The sequence below is a fragment of the Capsicum annuum genome, chromosome 10, assembly GCF_002878395.1.
Source record: "Capsicum annuum cultivar UCD-10X-F1 chromosome 10, UCD10Xv1.1, whole genome shotgun sequence".
NCBI classification, from domain to species: Eukaryota; Viridiplantae; Streptophyta; class Magnoliopsida; order Solanales; family Solanaceae; genus Capsicum; species Capsicum annuum.
The window spans coordinates 219,414,906-219,431,938 of NC_061120.1; the positions used below are offsets into that span (position 1 = coordinate 219,414,906).

Genomic DNA, 17,033 nt, shown 5'->3' on the forward strand with positions numbered 1-17,033 from the left:
TTCGTATATTCACTTGTGAACCTCCCTAATGAAAATTATGGCTCCGCCACTACCGTTGGGCCAGCCCAATCTTACCTGTAATTTAATAGGGTTGGGCTTCAGTTTTTGCAGTCCATTTATGAACATGATTTTTTAGCCCGGCCCGAATAAGTCCATAGCCCGTGAGGCTTGAACAATGTGAGTTGGGTTAGTCCGTGGTCCAAACCGTAAGTCAAATATATGCAATTATTTAGATTGTTGATTAGTATTTTTATAGGGGTGTTGGTGACTTGATTAATAAGAATTAGCACTATATGATATTGTCTAGTAATATTTATGTTTGTTAACATTTTAAAATTAAATTATAAAATATTATGTTTTTAAAAGAGGACTGACCGGTGAAGTCCGCAGAGTAATGGTGTGGGCTTGGTGTTTTTTTGCCCATCATTTTATTGGGCCAGCCTGACCTGACCCGTCAAACTCAAAGCCCGTGTGGGCCAATTCAGATGAATTGGGGCGACCCGTATTGACAACTCTAATATTTCTTATGTGAGGTGTATTTTGAATTGGATTCAATCTTCGCTTATCACTCAGTTACGAGATTGTTGTATGAGGCTTGTCTAATATGGTTGATATTTCTTATGTGATTTATAACTTATAAGCTATTATACAATTTGCAAATTATCACAAAAGGTTCAACTTATTCAAGAACAGAAACTGAAGCAGAGGTTGTGAGTTCTCTAGAGATTTAAAAAAAATAAAAAAAATTAATCTACTTAATTTATCCAAATTTACCGCGAGTTCTCTGGAGATTTTAAAAAATAAAATTAATCTATTTAATTTATCCAAATTTACCGTAAGTTAATTTAGACGTGATCTAGATTAATGTAAGTGATACGTATTAGTTGTTTTCTATGTTAGCATTTTTACAGTAGGGGTTTATTTGTGTATTAGATAAAATTGGTATGATATATGAATTTACATAGAATAATATTATTAATGCAAATTTATATGATTGATCCCAACTAGGGGTGGGTGTTCGATACTTGGTTCGGTATTTTTAAAATTTGGGTTAATTAGATAATCGGTATTTGAACTCAAATACTACATACCATATTTATAAATATCGGTTCGGTAATTCGATAATCGGTAAATTAAACTTCGGTTCGGTATGGTATTTGGTAATACCATATTAAAGCTGTAGATGTGCAAATGTACGTTTAAACTTCAAAGAGTATATTTAATAGAAACCCTATTTAGTATTCTTTTTGTTGCGTATTACGAATGTATTACCAAGGTCCAAGAGATTTTTTTGGATAAGTAATAGTACTCTATATATATATATAATTTGGTATTCGGTAAATACCGAATACAAAATGGTATTAATATCTTGTACCAAACCTAATCCCAAATGCCAAAATATTAAAATTTTACTCTCAAATATCATATCAAATACCGAATTACTGAATACTAATTACCAATTTTTTGATTCGGTTCGATAATTCAAATTTTGATATTTTATGCCCAGTGCTTTCCCAACTTCATTAGACAAAAAATTATTTTCTATAAGAAAAATTAGTCTAACTCTTATCTTGATCCAATTTTGAAGAGATCGCAACACAATTTATTTACTATTTTTCAGTACTTATTTGAATTTAATCCAACTTGACACTCTATAGTCTATAGACATAATATAATGCTGACATAGTTAATGACATTTACTCCACATATATTTTATTCCACCATATTTTATTTATTTACTTAAAACATACCTCAAAACCAGTCAAAGAAATTACAAGCCTTAAAAGAAGGAAAAAAATTACAAAAATATATATTAATTATGGAAGCAAATTAGTACTACTTAATAATGTGATTAAATTTAATTGGGCTGTCTCTCTCGAAAAAAGGAGGAGCGTATGGAAAAAGGAATGGCAAAACTGTAAATTACAAGTTTGGTAAGGATAGGTAAAGAAAACAAGTCGTGGCCCATACTCCAAATCCCAAAAATCCTTTGTTTAATTTCAAAGTAATCACTTAATATTTTTCTATTATATCCTTTAAAATACTTTAACATAAATAATTATTTCAAATTATTTATTTATTTACCAAAATCAAGATTAAAAATTTAATTAAATTTTTTATATTTTGTCCCTAAAATTAATACTTTTTGGCAGTTCTAAAAAGAACTTTTAAATTTCGAAAAGTTTCTTTTTCAAAAGAGTATATAAAAGGTAAAAATAAAATTACTTTTTTTATTTATAATTTTTTAATAAATGTGTAACGTAAAATAGATAACTTACATTATAAAAAAATTACTTTTCATATTTATAGATTTTTATGATTTTTTATATGGTATTTAAATGAGATAGTAAGACAATTAATAGAAAATATGGTGGCGTTTAATTTGTTACGGGAGTGAAAAGGAGAAAGTAGACAACTAATATGCACAAAGAGTGGAATCCCAAATTAGAAAGAAATAAAATAATTCAAAAAAAGAAAAAAGGTTAATAATTCTAAATATAAATAAAGCAAACAAATAATTATTTTCCTTAATTTTTCTCTTTCTTTCTCTCTTTTTCAGGTCTCTCTCTCTCTAATCTCTCTCAATTTTCTTCCCCTCTCAATATCTCAATTCAGGTAACAATTTTTTTTTAAAATTTTTAATTTTTTAATTTCTGTAATAATATTTGATGTTAATTTTATGTTTTTTTAATATTTTCTGGTGTAATTTTATTTTTTTTTTGAATTAATTTGGGGATGCTTGTAATTTTTTTTGGTTGATTTTGAATTTTGAGGTTGAAGATCGGGGAAAGATTCGATTTTGATTGATGGGTGTGAGAGTTTTTTATTTTTTATTGATTTTTTGAAGGGTTTTCTTTAATTTTTGATCAAAAAATTGAAAATTGAGGATGTGTTTATGAGTTTGTGTGTGAAAAAAGGGGGCTTTTTGATTAATTTGATAGATTTGGGTTGTTATGGTTCTTGATTTTGTGTGATTTGGTGTGTTATTTGTGTAAAGTTTTGATTTTTTAGGGGTGTTGGTTTATGACCCAAGTGGGAAATTGGTGATTTTGTATTTGTTGGTTGAGAATTTTGGTGTGTTTTTGTTGATTGTGAAGTATTGGTGCTATTTGGATTATCTGATGAACTGTGGAAAAGTAGTTGAGTTTTGTGTTGAGTTGTGGTTTTGTATGTTTTTTTCTTATTGATAACCATGGTGTCTGAGTTAGTTTTTGTGTGCCTCGACTAATTCCACGTGATACCTGGCACCTTCCACCAGCAATAGGTAGCAATAGATACATATAACTCTGTTTACTGTGGCTAGAACAGACAGGAAGACATCACCCATGTTTTCTCTCTGCTTGATTTGAACGAGAGACGTCAAAGTGCTCAACCGACTTCATTGACCACTAGGCAACAACCTTGGCGCTTGGTTTTATGCTTTTTTTTTTTTTTTTGATAACCACGGTTTCTGGGCCATCTAGTTGCGCGGCTCAACTAATTCCATGTGATACCTGTCACCACCGGCCAGCAAAATAAGTACTAGTTAACTTTGTCTCCTAAGGCTAGGACAAATGGGAAGAAGTCACCTAGCGTTTTGTGTTTGTTGGGATTTGAACTTGAGAACTCAAGGTGCTCGATCCACTTGATTGTCCACTGGGATGCACCCTTGGGTGAATGGTTTTATATGTTCTTATTTGGTTCTTGAATCAATCAACAATGATTCAATCCCAATTGCAAACTAGTTGTGTTTAGCTATACAAATCTTTTGGGTTTCTTTGTGAGTGTATGTTACAATAAATACTATTCACTGCGAGATGATCCCATGTTGAGCCAGGTTATATTTTCCCGTGATGAGAAGTATTAAGCAATTTGGCAACATAAAGGAATGCTCTAATCTTGAATAACTCTTCCTGCAAACAATAGTGTCGGCATCTCTGAGATCTATATATGCATTCAGTTCTCACAAGAAATAAATTTACTGAATTCGTGTTGTATGCTTTATGATATTAGCGAAAGAAAAATCTTTGGACTTCATCCTTACCATTCTCAAAAAACAAACAAATCTTTGGACTATTTGGTATTTGTCTAGATTTTACTACTCATGCTCTTTTTAATGACAACCCTTGAATTGTTGAATTCAATGTTAAATGTCTTATAAGTGCAAGCTTTTGCTTACATCAAGGGTTACAGGGTTGTCTTCTTGTCGGTCTTTACCACTTGCTTGAGTATTGGCGATAGCTATGTTAGTTTTTCATTTTTGGGGTTGAAGGAGCTACGGTCGGTTAGTTAAGCTTTTATTAAATAGAAACATAAGAATAAGTTTCCTGTCTTTGTGTTGATTCTGATTTGTTACAAAAATTGTACAAGCTACACGTTCTTTTTAATGTATGATTATTTGTTATTACCATTGGCAAGGGGGAGCTGACTTTACTGGCAAAATCCGTAGTTAGCTAAGCAAGTACGAGTGGAGCCTAGGATATCTCTGCTAGATTGGGCAACTTAAGCATCCAGGTTGCTTGTTAGTAGTAGTTTCACCCTACACATAATTCTATCTGGTAACTTAAAACTTCGTAAACTTTACAGTGTTAATACAAATTTGAGCTCCTAAGTTCCTGCAAAGTCTAGATAAAGGTTGGTTAAGTTAATTTGAAATTTGCAGGCAAAATATCTCGCGCCATGCTGAGGTCTATGTAAGAAAGATGTGTAGTAGTTGAGTACAGTTATTCCGGCTAGCTAACTTTACATCTGCTTCTGGATGTTGTAGAGGTGTAAAAAGTAGTTTTTATAAAAGAATTACTTTTATTGTTGTGCTTGACATCGTTGAGAGGTTTGAAGAAGAGAAGGCTGGAGTTTTTATCGACCACCAATTATCATGACTAATTGTCTATATTACTGAATTTAACCCTCTTTAGTGTTGACACAGCACCAACCAAAAGGCACTGGTTTTGGTGATTATTCTAGGTAAGGTAGGTTGTTGGAACGTGTTCTGATTGCCAACACTGTTTGATCATTTCGGTGTTCAATAGTTGAGGAACTTGTGTGTTCCATTTTATTATGACGATGGAACGTGGATAATGAGCTTCTAGTGTTGCAAGTTGCAGGTTCGCTGCTGCATAGAATGGAGTCTTCCAAAGAGACAGGCTGCCAAGCTCCAGAAGGTCCCATCCTTTGCATCAACAACTGTGGGTTCTTTGGTAGTGCCGCCACCATGAACATGTGTTCCAAGTGTCACAAAGACATGATACTGAAGCAGGAACAAGCTAAATTTGCAGCAACATCAATCGAGAACATTGTAAATGGAAACTCAAGCAGCAATGGCAAAGAGCCTATTGTCACTGGTGCGATCAACGTGCAACCGGGATCAGCAGAATTGAAGGTTATCTCTACAGAAGCATCTTCAGCTTTATCCTCAGGTCAAAGTTCAGAGGTGAAGCCAAAAGAGGGCCCATCTAGGTGCACTTCTTGCCGCAAGCGTGTTGGTTTAACAGGGTTCAACTGCAAGTGTGGAAACCTTTACTGTGCAGCTCATCGCTATTCTGACAAGCACGACTGCCCATTTGATTATAAGAATGCTGGTCGGGATGCTATTGCTAAAGCAAATCCTGTTGTTGTAGCGGAAAAGCTAAACAAGATCTAGGAAGCATCGTCTATTGAATGTTATGTGAACTGAAAGTATGACGTTCTTGCTTTAAAATCTGTTGGTCTTCGTATAAGGTGTCCCTTAGTTTTCGATGGTATAAGTGATGAAACTGGGGCACATCCATTCTATCTCCAGTTTGTAAGTTGTTATTTATGCTGGTTTGGTGGATATCATCATTGGACTCGTAGTCCTTGTTCTTTCTCAAATCTTTCTTGTTCTGTTTGTCATACAATGCAGATCGACTATCCATCGCAAATGTGTCTGCGTTTAGTGGTTTCATGTTTGTGCATCCTTTTATCATTTTGCTTGGATGCTATTATATGGGGATCACCGAGGGTCCTCCAGAAACAGCCTCTCTACCTCCACACGAGGTGAGGTCTGCATACACTCTACCCTACCCTCACCAGTCCTACTTGTGAGATTTCACTATATATGTTAGTTGTATGCTATATGGGGATTCATAAGGCGTAGTTATTACCATAGTTTTGTTTGATATAATTTCTAACCGTTGTATGGTTACATTCAGATGGGGCAATTTTTAGATTTATCTTTACATGGGGACCTAAGTAAGCTAGTTTTCAAGACTTGAATCGATCATCAAAAGAAGAATTAGGCCAAAAATTAGAATACGTTCTGGTAGAATCAAACTGGGACGATGAAATAAGAGACATTTAAGTACCCGCGCTTTGTTTTTGGTTTAGTGGTAAGAGCACATCACTACGCATTTTTGTTTAGCCACAAACCCTGCGAATGATCTAAATACTACTGTTACTTCGAGTTCACTCACATCAGTGGCATATATCAATGCAGGTAAGTGCCATAAGTCACAAATTCAAACCTGTTTAGCCACAAACCCTGCGAATGATCTAAATACTACTGTTACTTCGAGTTCACTCACATCAGTGGCATATATCAATGCAGGTAAGTGCCATAAGTCACAAATTCAAACCTTAACGCAACCAAAAACTTGATATAGAAGAGAAAGATAAAAGGTAAATAGCGTGAAATCTCATCGATATAACAATGTAGTAGTTGCAACTAGTCTCTTCTTGTTTTACAGCTACGAATCAATCAATCATCTCGTGTATTGTCAAGAGTATCAGATTGAATGACCCTACGTTCGTATAGAAAAATCTTTCTGCATAGCGTACACATATATATATGTTTATATAAATAGAAATAAGGGACATAAAGTAATTTTCTCCCTCTCTAGCAGTGATCAATCTGGAGTTCCTCCTTGCTGTTTTGATTAGAGGAAGGTGAAACCCAAAATCTGAATTCTTGATGACTCTCTTCTTCTTCGCCAACGGCTGCTATCAACTAATATGTTCGATATATATACAGCTAACCACTAGTAAAAGACTTGCTTCTGCTTTCATAGCTCCATTTTCAGCTGATTTGGCTGTAAAGATGCTGCAAAAATCATAAATATGACGATTAGCCACGAAGCTCAACTTAATCGTGCTGCATTCACTTACAAATATATATGTTAGATGCCATGTCCTAAGCTTTTTGCATCACGGTTGGTGCCAAGAAGGATTGAACTTGAAGAAAAGAGTAATACATAGGCCATTAAGTTATGATATACCTGAATTTGCTGAGGAATCATACGTCAAAAGTGAGTTCTCTGGAGTAACAAAGCTAGAGTTGTCTTCTAATCTTCCCCAGACCGGCTGATGGAATCCTTCAAAATGCCATAGATGTTGATAATGGTTTCCGTTTCCGCTGGTTTGTCCCTCGGTCCAGATAGGTGGCACAACCATGTCCGGTAAGTTACTCTCCACGTGGGAACCACTCCGCTAATTTTTCCAAAAGTAAATCGAAACTCTTATGGGAATGATCACAAGTTTTGAACATCATGACGATTAGCAATTAATAACTCATTCTAAAGCTAGTCATGTAGAACTAGAAACAAGGCACTCTTGAACTCTTTGAACTATCATAATCCAACGAACAAACTGGCATTGTTTTTTTTTTTTCTTTTTGATAAGGTGACATACAAACTGGCATTGTTTGTAATTATATTGCAGTGAAACATGATAATGTACAAAAATTTCTTGTTTCCAGCATTCTAGATGTCGTGACGTGAGAAGTTGAAGCTTGCATAAATGATGACAGTAAAGTATAATATGGCCAATTCTCCTCTACTGAGGTGTACTGATGAATAGAGGACCCACTCAGAGCCTGACAAAGGTAAATCCAGAGGCTAACAACATTGTGGTATGGTCACAAGGCAACCTTTCAGGTGACCACATATCAGAAAGAACAGTTGGAAGAGTAAATCTGCATAGGAAGGCAGACAATAATGGTGGTCCACAATTGACCCTGCTCTGCCATTTTGGATGGTCAAGAAGCGCGTTTTTCAAAATTTTAAGCGGGGACCAACAAGTACAGCGAGTAAATGTAGAACAGCTCTTTTTTTTGTGTGTGTGAATTATCTTCTTATAGGTGGTCTTATAAGCTGACGCTGAAGGTGAACTGATTGGGTACCATCATAGAAGAAACAAAACAAACAAAATTACTATATGGTGTTTTATTTGACAAATTGAGTAAATAGCATGAGATAAAGTCACGAAACACAGCATCACTTATATAATCTAGCAAAACAAAGTTGACAAGCAAAGGAACTTACTTCTGCTGCAAAGAGATTGTCAAGGTTGAAATCAACTCTCGGGTTAACCGCAGCAAGTCTCATTGATAAGAACTACAACCAAACAGTTATCCATCAGGAAAACGATCAAGGCAACAGATTAAAGTATTCTATATGACCAAGTAATGAGGAGGAAAAATTACTTTCTCGAAGGTCATGAAGGTTCATTTCACATGTGGGATTCCCACCGGTCTACTATATCTTTGCCTACATTCCCAAAATTATGTCAAAAGACGCAGGAGGTGTAGGGTACTTATCTGTACAAGGACCGAACATGCTAGGGCACTACATGCAGGCTCCCACTCCCCAATATCATTCTTGAATATTAAGCAAGGTCACTGAAATTTATATTGAGTTCCTATAGATATTTAAGTTAACCGTGACAATATTCAGACTATGATTGTGTTTCCTCAATAAGGCACAGTTGTTCTTCGGGTATTGAGTTCAGTAGTTCTCCTTTTCCTTATGATGGTTTACTAACAAGAGAGCTAATGAAAAATTAAGGGCTGCTGCATAGCAGTAAAGTTCTCCTCTTTTTCTTTATAACTTAAGCAAATCATTGCAATAGTTGAGGAGTTACAGGTTAAAGCTCTTTTCCTGCATAGTGGGCACTACATTTTGGAAGAGATGGCTATTTAGAGGGATAAAAATTCTATAACTGTAGAGTGAGAAGTCTGGATGCGATATGATATCATAATCAATATAGTCATCTGCCTATTTCAGCACTAAAATACATCAGATGCAAGGATTTCTGAGATCTGACCTCCACTTGTCGCTGTAGGGATTGTACATGGTTGATGATCTCATCCAACACCATTGCAGTACCTGAGATCTGCAGATATGGTTTAGGCATTACAATGTGCTAATTGAAATATCTGCAGAAGTCTGCTAAATAGCCACTAAATTAATCACCATATACTGCTTAGCCTCATAAAAACCAGTGTATGTACAACCACAGCACGAGAAGTTAAAATATAGTAATCCTTTTTTAAGTCTCGACTATATATTACATTGACCATCACTGAAACATTCACCGAAGTTCATTTTGATACAACCGTCAACTACAAGCTGCAAACCACACTGATTTCTAGTTCAAACGAGTGTTCCCCAATATAACATTATACGATCAAAAAAGTTTTAGATGGAACAAATGATTCCAAAATAACCTACAGTACAGTGCATAGGATCAGACTCTTTTATATGTAGTTTAGGAGTATCAAATTGGTCAAGTCACAAGTGGCTGGGTTAGTAGTCTCTTTATATATACTTCAACAATCCTACATCGAGCAACCTTTTGACTTTGAGCATTTGAGGCAAGCGCAAAGTTCATATTCATAACATATATCCGCATTTCTTTTTGCTACGGTCTTTCTTATCATTTTCTTTAGTCCTATAGTGTATTGTCCTGTAAAAGAACTTCTCTAGTGGAGCTCTTTCAGCTCATTATTCTTTTGGGCATAGAATACTGTTTCCTTTCTTATTCAACTTCTTAATTGAACTAGCATTCAGCTTTAGGTTTGGATTAGGTCAAAGGTCTATTTTCTCAACATATAATCCAAATAAGATTCTCAGAAAGTTGAAACAGACATCGCACCAACTCCACCCTACCTTCATCATGAAAATGATGGCGTCCGGGTCCATCAGCATAGCTCGACAAATTTCACGAGGTATCTGCTAACTTCTACCAATACAGGTACTTAGATGAACATGAAACCACACAGTTCTTGATCCATTTTAGAGACCACAAGGTCACACCCTTGGATGCAACTATGTTCTAATAAATATCCTCCTCCAAATTTATACTTTATCTAAAAAATAAAAAACAGAGTTCGGTGCACTAAAGCTCCGCTACGCGCAAGAAAGGGCCGGACTGGGTCTGTTGTACAAAAAAAATTCAAGTATCAATTTTTTGTTTAAGAAGAGAGTTTCAAGACCCTTGTTAAATGACAAGATTGACCCTAGGAAAAAGTTGCAGACTAAAAAGTTACTCCTACTACCCATCAAATGCAAGGCAAAAAAGCTGAAAGAACAGTATAATTGTTCGCCACTTTTCTTGGTGCCAAACCCACCACCTTTATTTGTTGTTAAGAAAAAGGTGAAAAGGACTGATTTTGCACCAAAAAAGCTAATCAATAATGCAATGAAAGCAATCAAATTGCAGATATTTCCCCCCTATTAATTAACAATCAGTACAACTTATTAGACAATTATTATTAGTCATAATAATAATTAATTAATACTGATAAAAGGGAAGGAGCCTTAAAAGAACGGGTAAAGTTGCTGCCACATGACCTGAAGGTCACGAGTTCTCGCTTGGAAACAGCTTCTTGCAGAAACTTAACATAAGGCAACATAAAATAAAACGTTGTGTTTTGGCCTTTCCCTAGACCCCACACGTAGCGGGAGTTTTAATGAACCGAACTGCTTTTTTTAATACTGATAAAAGTGACAGCTAACCTTATTACATCCCGGGACCAGTTCTTGAAGTAGCTTCATCCTAGCATTAATCTTCTCTCTCCTTGCCTACATATATATACATAATCGAGACAATTATGTACTAACCATGTTTAGCAAAACATTAATAGCTCTTAATCTTCAAGGCTTACTCTTTCAGCTAAGCTATGGCTATCGGTAGCTTGGCCACGACGAGCTCGGACATGAACATATGGGAGCTTCTCCGCGCCTTCTTCTGAGGTATCGTTAGCTGATTTTTTCCCCTTTTTTGTAGTTTCTTTTACCTGAATTCAGCAGAAATTATTCATCAAACTAAAATTTGACTGCTCTTTCTAAAAATCGAATTTAGAAATGAATAGTAAGAGTCACTATTCTCCTTGTATCAAATTGGTGAAAGATGTTACAACCTAAGTTGGGATGGACTCTTCACTTTGATGTTGCACCTGTGACAGATTCTCCAAAAATATACTATCTTGGGAGAAACAAACACCCAAACGCTAACATTTTTTAAGAGTCCAAACAAAGTACAATTTACAACAAACAATATGCCACATACCCAGTATAATCCCACAACTAGTGTCGGAGATAATAGAATGTACACAAAACTTACCCCTACCCCTACCTGAGAAGCGGATAGGCTAATTCCGACAGACCCCCGGCTTAAGGAAAAGCATATCAAAAGGTTGTTTCCGATAGACTCTCAGCTCAACGAAAAGCATATCGAAAGGATGTTTCAATAGACACTGAGCTCAACGAAAAGCATATCAAAATACTATTTCTGATAGACTTTCAGCTCAACGAAAAGCATATCAAAGCAAATCCAACAACGAATTAAACTACGAGGTAGATGGGGTTGATTAAAATTACCTTTTTCTCCCTTTCCTTTCTCTTCATTGATTTCCGATCACCCATCGGAACAGAACTCGCCGGAGATGAATTCTGATTAAACTCAGAATCCATAGGTTCTTGCTTAACTAACAACGCTTTCGACCCCGAATTCGAAAGCGTTGAATTCGACTCCGGTGAATTCCCAACACCATTTCCACCACCACCAGCAGTAGTAGCAAAGACGGAGAACTTCGATGCTCTATCAATCAAAGCAATATCCGATGGAAAAATCGGAATTGGAGTCGGAGTGGGACCCAAAGCCGGAGGAGGATAGTGATAGTAAGGTACATTGATTTTATCTGATTCAATTTTGTTATCAGTTTCCGGGGTCTGAACTAATAGCTCTACAGCTTGATTAGCTGGAAGTCCAAGTAAAGCAGTGAATGAACTTCCGGGTTCTGATGTAATGGGCAAGATCTCCTCATCGAAGCTGTTGAAATCAGTTGGTATTTCTCCCATTTTAGCTCCGGAATTATCGGATCTAGATTTGATCTTGCTCGCTAACTTTGATAGCAACAATATGTAGTCAAATTCTGATAACAATTTACACTTTATTGCTACAAAAAATTGAAGAGAAAATGGAAAAAGGGGTTATAGGAACTGAGCTAAACAGAGGTAAAATGAAGCTTTCTATTTACTTTTTCTTCTTCTTCTTCTTCTCTATAGTTTGGTAGCAATTTTGCGAAGTTTTTTGAGTGCAATTTTGCAGTAACCACACAAAATTTGAGTCAATGAGCTTCAGAACACCAACAAACAAAGAAAAAAATGATGGAAAAGAGTGAAAAAGCTGAGCCAAATAGAGGTAATTGAAGATTTCTTGAGTGAAAATGAAGCTTTACACACTTTTCCTTCTTCTCTCTTTCTTTTATGTTGCAATTTTGAGAGCTTCAGGAGCTTCAATGGCTTCAAGTTTTACACAAACCCCACAAATTCAACACAATGAGCTTCCCAACACTAAGAAAAAATGGAAAAAGGGAGCTAAAAATACTCAGCTAAACACAAGTAGGTTGAAATTTATGAGTGAAAATGAAGCTTTCTATATACTCTTTCTTCTCTCATCTCTTTTCAATTCTTCAGAGATTTTTTTTTTCCTTTTTTTTTTTTCTATGTGGAGCTTATTTATTACCACCTTCAATGGCAGTCAATAATATATATTTTTTTTTTTGCCTGCAAATTTCTCTGTACGGTCTTTGTTTTGTTTGTTATCTTTGACTCTATAAAAAGATTTGCCACTTTTTGTGCTCTGCCTTTAAAAAGTAGTAATTGTAAGTTGCTTTGATTTTTGTGCACTTACCAAAATCTTAAGGTACCAAATTTAAAATTTTTATAATATATTAACTCTAGGTGATATATATATATATATTTCACGTACCACAACAATAATAAGAGGTACGTTGGTAGATTGTTTAAATAAAATAATAGTAATCGATTTGCGTATTATTAATATTTTATTATAAAAATGTTTTGTTTTTATTTTAAATTATCACAAAATTATTGAGACACACTTAAACTTGAGAGGGTTCTATTATTTTTGGACTAATTAAAATTATATTTTTGACAATCTTAATGTCTATATGGCACATACATGATACATACGTGTGCTTATGTGGTACTATTAACTGTCACTTAAATATGAGATAAAAGAAATTATTTCTGGTAGATTCTCAACTTAAGATAAAATAAAATTATAAAAATGATATTTCTTTGTAAAAATTAACCTATCGGAGTCAATTGATAGTTGATTAGAGTTATATGAATATCATTCGTGAAGTATGAATTCTATGAATCTTTTATAAAATTTAAAGTTACATAAAAGTTTTGAATATTTTAGGCCGAAGTTTTATTTGTCAAAGCTATAATACCATAGTTATTTTATGTTTTAGCTAAAAATATTTTTGTAGATATGTTACTTTTACCTCAAAAAGTATTAAAAAAAAAATTATTATAAGAAACACTTTATAATTGATTATTCGAACTTGATTATACGAATAAAATTTCAAGTTAACAAATAATTCAAATTTTAAAAAGCAGCTCAATTTGACAACTGAATAAATTGTATTGACATAATAAATCCATTATTTTTATTCATTATTTTAGAGGTGCAATTAATTCCAATAATATTAGTCAAAATTAAAATGAGGGGTTGAAGTAGAGATACGTTTTTTTTGTTAAAAAGAAAATATACATAAATAATTTTGAGATAAAATACAGAATTATTTAATTATATATTTGATTAAAAATATTATTTTCTTCGTTTCAAAAAGAATCTTTTCTTTTTAGTCCGTTTAAAAAAGAAAGACACTTTTTCTTTTTTGACAATACTTTAATTTCAACTTTTCACGTGGCATATTTAAGACCACAAAATTAAAGAATATTTTGGTCTATTTGATACAACTTTAATTGAAGGCTATAAGATTTAAAAACTTCTTTATTTTTTTTAAAATTTTATGTTAAATCGAAGTAAGTTATTCTTTAACATAATGATAAATAAGTTACTCTCTCTCTGTATATATAATGAGATAAAATCTTTTTGAAATAATTTATTCCCAACCAAATGAGTAGACAAAAAGGCATAGTAAATGGGATGGGTTTTATTGTGGGCTCACCAGATTCTTACCCAACCTGACACTCTTTTAATTACAGTGGATGGCCTGTCTTTTTCTTTACATTTATGTCATTTTATGTTTTCTTGGGTCGGAAAATTTTATCTGAAATAAATTTTTTTATTTTCATAAATCAGTTTGCAAAATTATATTTGATATATTGTTGTTGTTATTATTATAAGCAAAATAATTATAAGAGTTTGTTAAATTTTGAGTGAGATGCTCGATTATTGTATCTGTTGTGTAAAGTATCTTTGAGTTGTTCTTTATTCGAAATGAGCTACTTGATCTCTTATAAGTAGTGACACAAATGTCGATTATATGTCAAATATTTTTCTTTTGAGCCGAGAATATTTTGAAAATACATCCTACTTTCTTTATACTTCACTTGTGAGAGATTATGTTGAGTACGTTGTTGTTGATACTCTAAGCGGTGAATTGATTTCTCAGATAGCCGCTCAACTAATAAAATAATTATTTTCTCAAGAAGTTATTTATTCGACTCAACCAAAAAAAGCATATTGAGAGAAGTAGTTAAGAAGAAGTGTAATGACTGAGAGTTATTAAAACTAACATATTAAAAAAACAAAATTAACACATGAGCAACTAATATATTATTAAGTAAAAGTGAATACAACGGTTGTGAATCGAATACAACAGCTAAATGGTATTCTATTTATATTTAATATGAATACAGATTATTGATAAAATCGAATACAGCGGACGTAAATTGAATACAGCGGCTATAAATGGTAATTATATAAAATATGACTATGAAAAATGAATTTTCCAGCAAAATATAACTATTTTTAAGAGATCCTCTTAAAAAAACAACGAACCTAAATAACACACGAGCAATTAATATATTATAAAGTTTCTTCCTTTTGATCCAATTTGTAACCTTAATTAGCATATTCATTTCATTATTTTTCTGATCAAGCTAGATATTATTAAAAAAAATATATATCGAATACACCACCCATGCCAAATTAATAAAAAGAAATTATTCTATTCAAATTTTAACAAGTAACATGTGTAACAAGTTATCCAAGTATTGTCATATGTATACTCAACTTTTGCTGCAAAATAGTTATTAAAGTTATTATGATACCTTCTTATAGCATATGAATTAATTAGCAATTGGACCAAAATGACCAAAAAAAAAAAAAAAAGGGAATAAAGCTTTTGGACATTTGGGAAATATTCAACACGCAAGCTTAAATAGAAGGGGGGATTTTGTCAGATCAGAAAAGTAAAGGGTTGTCCAGGCAAATTTGGCAAAAAAATTCAACTCTTAAGTCTTAGCTTGAAACTAAATTATAATTATGCCCATTAATTTTATGAGTGCACGAGTAGACCCTTTAATGCTATAAAAATTGAACAATAAATCACTTCAATTTTGTCATTTACATGCATGAAACTCAATCGATCCTACGTGAATTAGTAAACCACTCAGATGCTGCCACCTAATAAAAAACACACATTATAACTATGACATTTAACTTTGGTAGTGCACAAGTAGGCGCTTTAATTATACAAAAGCTGAACAAAAAAAACACTTCAATTCTAACTCTGACGCGTGTAATTTTGAGTGTTTACACACATTTTATCAGGTAGAATTGGAGTTTTTTTTTGTTCAATTTTTGTATAGTTAAAGGGTCTACTTCTGCACTGATACAATTAAAGATCATAGTTATAATATAGTGTCAAGTTAAAGTTTCTGTTTATTAATCTACTCTATGTCTAGCGAAACATAAATTTTGTTAGAAATTGAAGTCATGCTTGGACATAAGCTGTGAAATAATATAACTACAAACAACATAAATACTGACACCCAGTAACGGAGCCACATTGAATTCAGGGGTTCATAAAATTATACTAATTTTACATGATCAAAAATATTTTTATGTATATATAGTAGACGTGAACCTCCTTTGACTTGTGTATGTATTTACTTTTGAACCTCCTCAATTAAAATTCTGACTTCGTTACTGCCGACTCCTTGGAGCCTAGTCACGGAAAATTCTGACAATTTGCATAATTACTGAAAAATTCAATCTTGAGTCTGTCGAGATACACAATTAGCTTCTGATACATCCAATGAAGATACATAGTTAGTTGAAGTAATTATTTCGTAAGAGTGAGAATTTGTATAAATATGATAAATTAAGATGTATATTTATGTTATTTTTTCATATTATAATAACAACAAAAACAAAAACAACATACCCACCAATAAAGTTTGGGGAGGGGGTAGAGAGGTTGTTTTCCCGAGAACCTCGATCAAAGTACAATAAGTCAAAGTAAGAAAGAAGAAAACGGTGAGAAAAGCATAACAGTTATTAAGAAAAGCAGTGCAGAACCTACACGAAAGAAACAATAACATCATCAAAATAATTTGGCAACTGAAACATAATAACAAACATATAACGGTAGATATCAAAAGTCAAAACTATAAAAAATTACAAGTTATGAAAAAATATTATGATTTGAAAATATAAATTTATGCGCTGCAAAAACAGTCATACCTATTTGTTATAAGGGACAACATACATGGCCAAAAGTGCAAATGACCTCCTTAAAAACAGATTAAATAGCCCCAATGATGGGCCAACTTCTAATTTGGATTAGATTTGGTAAGATAACAGCCTAATTGTAGTTTGAGCATAAGAGCCCATTTAGCCCAATCACAGAGTAATTAATTAGAGATAATGTTTTACTCACCACTTTTTGATTTATTTTTGTAAAGAAAAAAATCATTATCTTAAAATTTTATTTTTTATTAGTAAAACTTCATGACATTATGAGCAAGAAG

General features: G+C 33.3%; 2 protein-coding genes across 2 annotated transcripts; one reads left to right on the forward strand and one right to left on the reverse strand.

Moving 5' to 3' along the window:
* Nucleotides 1-2,419: 2,419 nt before the first annotated feature.
* Nucleotides 2,420-5,829, forward strand: LOC107843929 (zinc finger A20 and AN1 domain-containing stress-associated protein 8). The gene is made up of 2 exons (XM_016688364.2): nucleotides 2,420-2,616; nucleotides 5,085-5,829. The coding sequence occupies exon 2, from the start codon at nucleotides 5,102-5,104 to the stop codon at nucleotides 5,618-5,620; it is 519 nt and encodes a 172-aa protein (XP_016543850.1). The 5' UTR covers nucleotides 2,420-2,616; nucleotides 5,085-5,101; the 3' UTR covers nucleotides 5,621-5,829.
* A 780-nt stretch (nucleotides 5,830-6,609) lies between these two features.
* LOC107843930 (transcription factor bHLH48) lies at nucleotides 6,610-12,927 on the reverse strand. Its single transcript, XM_016688365.2, has 7 exons — nucleotides 11,595-12,927; nucleotides 10,880-11,011; nucleotides 10,731-10,796; nucleotides 9,037-9,105; nucleotides 8,256-8,327; nucleotides 7,212-7,422; nucleotides 6,610-7,036 (listed from the first exon to the last, which is right to left on the reverse strand). The coding sequence occupies exons 1-7, from the start codon at nucleotides 12,072-12,074 to the stop codon at nucleotides 6,999-7,001; spliced, it is 1,068 nt and encodes a 355-aa protein (XP_016543851.1). The 5' UTR covers nucleotides 12,075-12,927; the 3' UTR covers nucleotides 6,610-6,998.
* Between the last annotated feature and the right edge of the window lie 4,106 nt (nucleotides 12,928-17,033).